Genomic DNA, 11,568 nt, shown 5'->3' with positions numbered 1-11,568 from the left:
TCTTATTATAGAAGAAAGGAGGTGCAGCGGGTCTGCAGATTTGACCTCGCGAGGTTTGAGGCTTTGGCTGGAGAGACTTTGGATGGGAAGAAGTTTTCCACGGGCAGGATCTGTGTTGATGGAGTGTTAAGGACGTTAAAGCTCAAATACCTTGTGTTCCCACGTTTCGCAGCCAGGATAAGGCATTTGTGTCGATTTCTCATCTACAGCACGTTTTCCTCCGGGAGAGATGAGCTTTTTGTTGTAAGTATGGGTTTCTATAAAAAGGAACACTGATGGCTAGTTAGCAAGCGCAGAAATACTGCTTTTGTCCCGAAGCCTCCTGTACACCATCAGTCCTGTCTCACAGCCGTTATTTATTAGTCAACAGTAATGCTACTCAAATAAAAGCTAACAGGAGAGCCTATCGCAGCAGGGTAGTACTAACGATAGCAGTCATAACAAAACAGTAATCTGGCTAATGAAGACTAGTTAGCTAGAATATGATGGCAGCAGCTGCACGAAATTACATTTGGTTACTCACTCTTTATTCCTATATTTAGATTTACACAACAGTTACGGGCTGTAAATTGAGCCGTATTTATCACCATCATGTCATTTAAGTAAAGACGATATAGCCGTGTTTTGTGGATGGATACCTGTAACTAGCTTTAGCCGTCCTAACCCAAGTTATCTCATAATTTATTCTTTATTATGACAGAATCATATTATCATTAATAATTGTTACCTAAAAAGCGTATTGTCGCTTTCATGCACCGCCGTGACATCAGTGTAAACAGAAAACAAGACATGTTGTAGATAATCCCACTGTAATCCCAGTACACTGTACTTACCCCAGAGTAGTAAGTCCCAATACAGCACGTTTTACTGTAGATTTTATTGTGTTGTGACTGCTAAATTGTATAAACAATTGTATTTTTCTAACTCTAAAAGGAAAAAATGCAATGTCAACGATATTAACTGTTGTGCATTTCTCTCTTCTTCTGCTTTCCATTGAAAATGGGATCTATGTAATTTCCCTCAAGCATACACTGGCACAAGTGGTTTCGTAATACTGGTTGATTTGATGGCTTTTTCCCCAGTCTACTGTGAAAACTAAACAAAAATACAAAACAAATGAGCTTAATACAAACCAAAACATGCGTAAACAAACAAACGAGCCTTAGAAACTTCAAACACAAAATACAAATATAAAGCTAAATACCTCTTTGGCTGCTTGTTGAAGCTGTTGAGCTGTTCATTGAGCATTCAAACTCAAGTAATTTATGGCTGTGTAGGCAAATAAGTGGAAAAAAGAAGGCAGATAAGAAATACGTGAAGCTTCTTAAAGGTTTAATTCACCCAAAATGACAAATTTGTCCAAATTTACTCTCCTTTTACTGGTTTCACACTTTTATGTTTGAAAAACAGCATCATTATACCTTCAACCAGTTTGTACTGCACGTTGTACGGCATCACCTTTGCACAGATGCACACCCTTTGAAAATAATGCAACTACATGTCACCACGATGTGAACCACAAGATGTGTGTTTGGTCTGCTTTGTAGCGATGACCAGTGCATGTGGGGCTGAGGGTTGTGGGAGCAAAGTGATATCAGTGTTAAACAAGCGTAGAGTCCTGCAGAAGAACTTTACATTGATACTTTTGTTTTGTGTTAACTTCATTATTAAAGTTGTTCAATTGAACTGGTTGATCACTCAACTAGAACTGTAAATCAGGCTGTTCATCCACTACATCGACCTTAGTCAAGGAAATGTCATTAGGGGTAAAAGATAAAGTCATTTTGGGATCGGCACATATCTGTTCTTGTCTTCTTAATTGTTGCTGAGCCCTTTAGTTCACCTGTTTTTACTGGTCACTTCCAGTTAGTATCTTTTACTGTTTGCTGTGCAAACTCTGTCCGATTTGTGTCTAAACAAGTGGATGTAGTGAATAAAGCAGTTGTTGACCTGAAGACAGGTTCACTTTGATATATTGAGAGAGCAGGGAAACTGCATGCAACTGAGAGAATGCACTTAGGAAAAATAGTTTTAAAACGTTACCATATATGGTTTATTCTGCTTATAAAAATAATAAGAATATTTATTTGGTTAAAAATGCTATTTTGAACATTATTTCTATATTTATTAATATATTTAAAAAGTTTTTTTTTGTCTGGTCTAACACCTTTTAGGCTCTGATAAAGGATTAGTTGAAAAAAAAGAAAATTCTATCATCGTTTACTCCCCCTTGACTTGTTTAGAATTAAAAATGCATTTTGATAGTAGGAAAAAACAAATACTGGAAGTCTGTGGCTTCAGGTTACCAGCTTTCTCGAAAATATCTTCTCTTGTATTCAACAGAAAAAAAAAGTAACAAAAAACTCAAACTGTTTCAAAACATGTCAAGGGTCACAAAATCATGACAGAGTTTTTATTATTGGGTGAATTATCTCTTAATGAAAACAAATGCAGTAGAAATTACAGTGCTTGTGCAGTTATGAAAAATTGACTCTAAAAGCAGACAGAAAATGAATTCAATGAATAAATAGTGTCAGTAAAATGTTTTCACAAATTACATTTGAAAGTTAAATATATATATGCAGTTTAAGAAAGAATTCATTTACCTGTTGAGAGAGTGTTGACCGTCTGTGTGTAGTTGATGTCTGAGCTCTGGGAAACCAGCGATGAGCTGCTTTTTGTTGTCGGTTACAAAATTTGAAAAACATAAAGGTCGAAAATAAAGAATCATAAACTCACAAAAAGAACCATTTTAGCATAAACTCTTTAGGATGATATGAAACTGTTACTGTGTGCAATAAACCATCTTCATGATTGACCTTCATGATGGAGCTGCTTGGGGAGAGTTTTAACTGTATATATGTACATGAAGTTTTCCAGAGGAGTTGAATATCTCTGTGTAGTTTTTTGAAATGCAAAGGCTCCTCTTTGTAGTGTTGTTATTGCTTTTAATGTGATGTATTCTAGCAAGAAAAAAATACTATATTGAAAGAATTTTAATGTTTCAATCCAATATGTACTGTTTTTGGAAGATTTTTTCTTAGTCAAATGCAAAACCCGTTCATGACGTTGGCTTTAAAACGTAATCATTAAATTATTTTAATTACAAATATTTTTATAAAATCAGTCCAGAGAAGACAAAACTGTATATGTGCTTCTGTAAACAATCTGCAAAGAGGTCACATGTATTTTAAGTTTAAACAATATATTTTTATTATATTAAGTAAATTACTTTTTCTTAGCAGTTTCAAGTAGTTTTCTTGGCAGTATGTAAGCATTACTTTGCCCAGGATAAAAAGGTGGGAAAAAATCCTCTCATCCTCACTCAGTTTACTGAGAACTATTCCTTGACCACATTTTTAGACAGTCTAACCTACAGAATCCCACCTCCAAATAACCCCCCTGATGTTCGATAAAATGAGTTTGACTGTCTGTGCTGTTTCGATTACTTGAAAACTGAAAAAGTGGTTAGTTATAATAAAGAACCACAGTGGGGATTGGAAGCTGGTGAATAAGAATTAAAAAAGCAACATAAAAACATTCCACTGACATCAGAGAACATGCAAATGTGTTGCAATGCAGACACCAGGTATCCAGGCAGGCTTAAGAATTCATGTTTTCTCTTGTCATAAAAATCCTTTTAAGAAAGATGTTTAGTCAGAGACCAAGATGACACATAGTGCATTATGTTTGTTTAAATTATTTCAAAGTATATCCTAATAAAATAAATGCAGATCATCGACTACAGTTTTGAATAATGTTTTACTATTATTTGTAAGGTGAAAGAGAGTATTATATGTTCTTTTACATGCAGACTGCAGACCTTTTTGCCTGCTTTTATCTGAAATCAACTTAATTTTTTTCAGAAATGATGAATTATTTTATATGGTACTGTAGTACACAAATTTAAGCACCAAGCTGATAGTAAAAATATATTGGACAAACTAGGTAGGAGTGTGTCTTTTTGATGGGTTAATTATCAATCTTTAACGTGTTTGTTGAATCAGCACTGACATGATTACACAGCCATTATGTTCTAGGTTTGAAAAAAATTAGGGTGAATAATTAATTTAATCATGTAATCATACAATTCATAAAATCTGTAATAACCTTAAAAACTGTCGAACGATTTTAAAATGTCATATTATCCAATTAGTTTTTCCCCATTTAAAGTCTGATTACTTAATTAAGATTACATGTAATCAGGTACCCAGCATCGTTGCGCAGAGAAGTAATTTTGTTTCAGTGTTTGTTAATAGCATTCATCGAAGCCTGAACGCCCTGCACTCTTACAGTACTCTCCTGTCTTTCACAGTGGAAGCCGCTCGTCAAAGACGTTCAAGCCGAAGAAGAACATTCCAGAGGGCTCACACCAGTACGAGCTGCTGAAGCATGCAGAGGCCACGCTGGGCAGCGGAAACCTGCGCATGGCTGTTATGCTGCCTGATGGAGAGGACCTCAATGAATGGGTGGCAGTCAATAGTAAGCATGTGTCCTTAATCTGAGGAAAATAAACCTGTCTTCATCCTCGCTGTGTGTATATTGTCATATACAGTTGAAGTCAGAATTATTAGCCCCCCTTTGATTTTTTTTTTCTTTTTTAAGTATCTCCCAAATTATGTTTAACAAAGCAAGGACATTTTTACAGTATGTCTGATAATATTTTTTTCTCTGGAGAAAGTCTTGTTTGTTTTATTTTGGCTAGAATAAAAGCAGTTTTTAACTTTTTTTTAAAAACATTTTAAGGTCAAAATGATTTCCCTAACCTGCCTAGTTAACCTCATTAACCTAGTTAAGCCTTTAAATGTCACTTTAAGCTGTATAGAAGTGTCTTGAAAAATATCTAGTCAAATATTATTTACTGTCATCATGACAAAGATGAAATAAATCAGTTATTAGAAATGAGTTATTAAAACTATTATGTTTAAAAATGTGTTGAAAAAAAATCTTCTCTCTGTTAAACAGAAATTGGGGGAAAAATAAACAGGGGGGCTAATAATTCAGGGGGGCTAATAATTCTGACTTCAACTGTAACTGAAAAATTCCAGTGATTATATTGTTTTTTTTTATATTTGTCCTCTGTAGCTAATTGTCAGTATGTCTACAGTATTAAAATTTTAAATTTATCAACGGGAAACAGAAATCATTATATAATGCAGTGTAATTACTAAGCTTAAAAAATGTGATGTATGAATATATGCATTTCAACATTTCCAAGGCATTTGCTTAGATTGATTATTGTCCTCTGGCATTCCTCTATATTTATCAGTAGAGACAGTGGGTCTTTCTTATATAATTGGCCTCAGGGACAGAGGGCTGAAAACACTCTGGCAGCTCTGATGTTGCTATGGTTTAGGGTTTCATCTAATTGCTGCAGCTCATGAAATATTGGGTGTACCCAACTTCTGCTATATAATTACAACACAGTTTTCCAAATCCCTTGAGGTTTTGATGGAACTGCATGGGGCAGATATTTTTCTTATTGTTTGCGAGCAGTAAAATTTATTTCACTTAGTCTTTAAATGATTGAAGATGTTTGGATCGGGTTGTGTCATAATAATGTTTCATTGCTTGTAGCTGTGGACTTCTTTAACCAGATCAACATGCTGTATGGGACCATCACAGATTTCTGCACTGAGGAAAGCTGCCCACTAATGTCTGCTGGACCTAAGTGAGTATTAGCGAGGATCATTTTAAGCAGAACACCACTTTTCAAAGTTTAAAGGTAGGTAAGAACATTTTTGAGGTAATTTGTTTTGGGGCAAGTTGTTTTTGAGTATAGTCTCAAGTTTTGTTCAGTCGCAATAGCTCAAAAACACTCAAAAAACAGACCAACTGAATGCATTCTTACTGATAAAATATAAAACATCCATCTGCTATTCTCACTTGTTTCTCATTTTTTTATGCAGATATGAATATCACTGGGCTGATGGAACCAACATAAAAAAGCCAATAAAATGTTCAGCTCCAAAGTACATTGATTACCTGATGACTTGGGTCCAGGATCAACTTGATGACGAGACACTTTTCCCATCAAAAATAGGTGTGCTGCTCCTTAAATTTGTTGTTCAACATTGAGATATTTGCTATTCATTTTCTTCAAACAGCTCATCTTGATAAGGGAGGGAATTGTCCACATGGTGGCGCCGTTAAAGCATCAACAAAGCAAATTCAGTCTTAAGGAGAAAAAAAATAGCTGCCACATCTACAGTATCAGTTCTCTTGTGGTCACTGTTTACACAATTTTCTTCTGCTTGGATTCTAAAACAGATTTTACTGTTGTATTTTTGGCGACGCAGTGGCGCAGTAGGTAGTGCTGTCGCCTCACAGCAAGAAGGTCGCTGGTTCGAGCCTCGGCTGGGTCAGTTGGCGTTTCTGTGTGGAGTTTGCATGTTCTCCCTGCGTTCATGTGGGTTTCCTCCGGGTGCTCCGATTTCCCCCACAGTCCAAAGACATGCGGTACAGTGAATTGGTTAGGCTAAATTGTCCATAGTGTATGAGTGTGAATGAGTGTGTATGGATGTTTCCCAGAAATGGGTTGCAGCTGGAAGGGCATCCGCTGTGTAAAACATGTGCTGGATAAGTTGGCGGTTCATTCTGCTGTGGCAACCCCGGATTAATAAAGGGACTAAGCTGACAAGAAAATGAATGAATAAATGTTGTATTTTGTGTGTTTATTTATAGGTGTCCCTTTCCCAAAGAACTTCATGTCGGTGGCCAAGACCATTTTGAAGAGACTGTTCCGCGTTTATGCTCACATCTACCACCAGCACTTTGAATCGGTTATCCAGCTGCAGGAAGAGGCGCACCTCAACACCTCATTCAAGCACTTTATCTTCTTCGTTCAGGTGTGTGTGCTTTGTCACTGAAACGTGAGTCTGTGTTTGGCTGGGCGGTTTAGCTTATTACAAGATGAATGTGCTTCTTTAACGACTGTGACACACCACACGGACAGTTTTGTTTAGTCTAACAATAGGTGTGCTTACCTTGAACCCATCACATTGCCACAACACAGCTGACTGCAAACTAGCCTGTGCACACTATATTTGTCAATCGAAAAGAGAAACCAAAACTTTGACTTTAAATGTACAAAACGTAAACAAACCAGCACTTGCTTTTTGAATTTGAATTATTTATCACTTTCTTTATTTTATATGCCTTAGGGCTGCATGATGTTGGAGAAATCTGACATTGCAGTGCTTCCCACAGGTTTGAAATATACTTGAGGTGGTAGCCGAATAAATGGTCAACAACACGCAACAAACAAAACAACTATATTTTTAGTATATGACACTTTTATACACCTTTTCATTTCAATGGGTTAAAGTTATTAAAAGGCTGTTGAAATAAAAGAAATCCACAATTTCTCTTACTTTTATGCTATTTAGGAGCCATGTGCACCCACTGACAGGTAAAGTGTCTCTCTCTCTCTCTCTCTCTCTCTCTCTCTCTCTCTCTCTCTCTCTCTCTCTCTCTCTCTCTCATTCATATATATATATATAGAAAGTTGCTTTATCGGCATGACAGTACAGTACTGCCAAAGCATTTTAGATATGTATAAAGTATGCAATATATTAACATCATTAAATTAATAAAATATACAGCAAATGAGAAATAAATAACAGAAGAAATAGACATTATTGCTAAATATAATCATAATTACTAGAATAAAAAGTGTAGATTATTTAAACAAGGCTAATTAGTTGATTTAGCCATTTCTAATGGTGTACAGATATTTTGCAGCAACTATATTTAGTTCTTTCTGAGTATGTAGTAAAGTTCATCTGAGTCATTTATTAAATGTCTAATCATTTAATGCTTCTCCCGCGGCTGTGCGCACACTATCAGTTGTGACAAGGTTATGTAAAAATGCATACAAATAACGGCAACTTTAGAAAGCGAAAGTAAAACAAGAATCCCAGAAATTTTACGAGACAGAAACTATGGTCAGATGCATTTTGGCGTGAATGGTGGGTCCCTGGGTTTGCAGAGCACTGTGTGAGTGTTGGCGGTTTTCACACACACAGATTTTCCACTGGTTAAACGATTGCGAATGCTTTGCTTTTTTGGGCGGATACAAACAAGTGTAAAAGGATGATAATCATAGTATTATTTACACGTCGCTACCAAATATACTTGGGCTGTTAATATACCTGGACGGCCCGCCCAAGTAAAGTCTATGTGTGGGAAGCACTGCATATATATATACAGTATACACATTTTCTGCGATTTGTATTGCGATTGGAATATAATTTTACCAGATGAATTGAATAGCTCAATTTTAAAGATTTTATTCATTTTGATAAATTGGAACGATCAAGTATTTTTTTATACAGTGAGTTTGTATAAATTATAATAAATTACAAGCATATGTAAATAAAACTTCCAATAGTATTCAGGTACAGAAATTAAAGAAAACAACATTATATAACAAGGTTGTCATTGTGTAAATTATTTAAAAATAATAATGTCTTTATCTTTAAATATTAAATAAATAATCTAATCCTGCAATGTGACTCTTGCGGATACACACATTGCGATATGGATGTTCAAACGATATATTGTGCAGCTCTAATATGGCTCATGTGATGAATGTGTAATTGCACATTCTGATTGGCGCATTCAGATTTACCTTTTTATATATATTTTTTATGAAACCAAGAAAAAAATATACAGTTAGTAAATGATAAGGTGCTTCTTTGCTTTATCACAAGCTGTGATTTTTAAAATGTGAAGTTAAAACATAATGATACAACTACAACAGGTTAGGAATGAAATGATTCTACTTGTACAAAACCAAAACAGTAGACAAATGCAGATTCACTCTTTTCCAGCAGGTGGCGCTTGGTTATTGCTGTAAGTAAAGCAGCTTTGTTGATGTTTTAAATGTATTATACAGAGATCTTTTGAAAAGAAAATACTATTTAAACTTTTCTAAAGACAGTTGGTTCCCCTTATAGAATCTTTCTGTGTAAAGCAATATTAAAACTTGTGATTTTGTCACATAACAGAAAAGGTTTTGACCACCCAGACGAATTTGATTGCTTAAAAAGGTGAAGTAGTGTCTAAAATAAGTTGTCAAAGTCTTTGAAAAATGAACAGGACTCTCCAGTTTCAAACACTGCGGGCATGTCTGCTGGCAGCACTGAAACCACGCTTACTTCTGGGAAATCAGCCATCACTCAATTGTCAGATAGCTAGAAAAATGTAAACTGAAATAATGAATGTTTACTGTAACTTTAGATTTTCACTGATGAAATGAACATCCTGTTATTTTTTCAGACTTTTAGAAGTTATTAAACTCCAAATGATTGCTTAAACAAGGTATAATGGAAACTGCCCCAAAACAAAAGTTTTATCCACACAGTAGTTTCATGTAATGTTAAAAAAAGCATCACAGAATTCCAGTAGTTGTTTAGTTTGTTGCAGAGCTGGTTCACCATGAAACTTTACTCACTATTTACTCAACCTCAAGTGGTTACAAAACTGTTTGACTTTCTTTTTTTTAAAACACAAAAGAGAATATTTTAAAGAAAGCCGAATACCTTTAACCATTCACTTCCATAATAAGAAGAAATAGAAAAACAAATGACCTGTAAGCCAATGGTTACAGGTTTCCAGCATTCTTCAAAATATCTTTCAAAATAAAAGAAACTCAACAGGTTCGGAACAAGTGAAGGGTCAGTAAATGATGACAGAATTGTTGGCTGAACTATCCTTTTCATGCACTATATCTCATATTTCCACCTAATTACAAAAACAAAACAAATCAATTTCTGCTTGGTCGATCGGTGCATGTCTTTAAGCCTGTCTCTTTTTCTGTGTTTTTCCCAGGAGTTTAATTTGATTGATCGGAAAGAGCTTGCACCCCTTCAGGAGCTGATTGAGAAGCTCACGTCCAAGGACAGATAAACTGCTCCTCCAGTCAGCATCTTCTCTCAATTCTCTGTACAGGCAGCCTGGCTTTGTTCTCTCTGTGTTTGACAGGTGTGTGGGAATTTTTTCCTTCAAGAGTTAGAAAAGGCTGACTCCAAAAACAACCCTTGATAAGCCACAGCTCCACTGTAGGTCAAGGTCATAGTGGAATTAAACTGCAGTCCTTCTGACGTCTTCTCAAACACGATCTAAGTGCCTGATATGTCCACTTTCCAAATTGCTATCCTTTTTATATAAAGCACTACCACTGCTTTAGAAACTTCTTTATGATTATGCTATTGACTTTTTTTCTAGGGGTATGTTGATAATTAGTGGTATGTTAGCTATTTTTCCTCTTAATGGATTTATTTAGACGGTCATAGATTTAAAAATACTGAATGGAGCAACCACTGATTTTTCACAGAGACGAAGATAAAGAAAGTCTTGGCTTCTTCTAAGCACTCGTTTTAGCTGCTCCCAGTGTCTTATGACATGTTAGGATTTCCGTTATCCTTTTCTGTAGTTGAAATGCTTTATTTACTTCAGATTATATTCAACCTCTCACTCATTACTGAAGAACATTATGTTCACAAGAATGCCTTGCCAAGGCTTTACACTACAGTACATTTACTTTTGAAGGAGTGCTTTTGTTGGTGAGCCAGTTTTCACAGATTCATTCCCAGAGTTGAAGGATTTGTCTGTTGGAAGCTGGGATGAAATAAGCTGACTATGCAAGATCTGTATGTCCTATTTGATCATCCTTTCATACACTATAAAATACAACAAGCTTTTACATTTTGCCGATTCTGTTCACGGATGTGTAATTCATCCACTTTTAATCGCATAAACAACATTCAACGCAATAAGAATTATATATTTTTTCCCTTTAGATCTTAACTTAGCCCCTCCAAAACTGTATTGGTGTTTCAAAGATCCAGGAAAAAGGTAAAGATAGATTGAATGCATGTTGAGTAACATCTGTGATAGATTTAATAATAGCTTCCCCATATTCAACACACAGCAGTTCTATTGCAGACAAAATAGTTGTTCATTTTCACTATATATGCATACATTTGGTCTTTATGAAGTTTCATCACATGAATGTTGTTGTTGTTATTATTATTGTTACTATTATTATTATTTGGAATGTTACAGAAATTGTGTTCTGAATTACACACAATTAAAACGTTTCTCAGAGATTTCTACATCTTTTCACATTCGAGATCGATTATGGACGGATGTAATAAACATTTTTGATGGCAAGTTGTAAATACTGTAAACAAAAAAGGTATGCAATTGGATAATGAGATGTGTAACTTGCTGAACGTTTGTGGTACAATGCTGAATACTGTTTATAGTATAATAAAGCAGTTTGAACAAAACCTGGTTTTGTGTATTGTACAAAGCAGCAGTTATTGTAGTTTCTAAAATTGTAAATCGAAAAAAGGGAAATTGTAAAGCATTATATAAAAAAAGCATTATATGCATTTCTCCAATCTTGAATGCAACATTTTAACAGAAAGATAAAAGGATGTTAGGTCCAGCTATTATATCATTACCTAATGAATTGCATTATAAAATAAATGTACAACTTGAAGTGAGGTTTTAAATCAAGGATTAATTTGCCTTCAAAATGTAAAAATTTTGTTTTTT

The 11,568-nt window shown here is 35.0% G+C and overlaps 1 protein-coding gene across 1 annotated transcript; it reads left to right on the top strand.

Moving 5' to 3' along the window:
- Positions 1 to 51: 51 nt before the first annotated feature.
- On the top strand, positions 52 to 11,297 carry mob1ba (MOB kinase activator 1Ba). The gene is made up of 6 exons (XM_056458201.1): positions 52 to 243; positions 4,316 to 4,482; positions 5,578 to 5,671; positions 5,910 to 6,043; positions 6,685 to 6,848; positions 9,835 to 11,297. Exons 1-6 carry the CDS (start codon positions 230 to 232, stop codon positions 9,910 to 9,912), a joined length of 651 nt encoding a protein of 216 aa, XP_056314176.1. The 5' UTR covers positions 52 to 229; the 3' UTR covers positions 9,913 to 11,297.
- The last annotated feature ends 271 nt before the right edge of the window (positions 11,298 to 11,568 follow it).

This window comes from Danio aesculapii, chromosome 5 (genome assembly GCF_903798145.1).
Source record: "Danio aesculapii chromosome 5, fDanAes4.1, whole genome shotgun sequence".
Classification (NCBI taxonomy): domain Eukaryota; kingdom Metazoa; phylum Chordata; class Actinopteri; order Cypriniformes; family Danionidae; genus Danio; species Danio aesculapii.
This window is presented reverse-complemented; position numbering and strand designations above follow the sequence as displayed.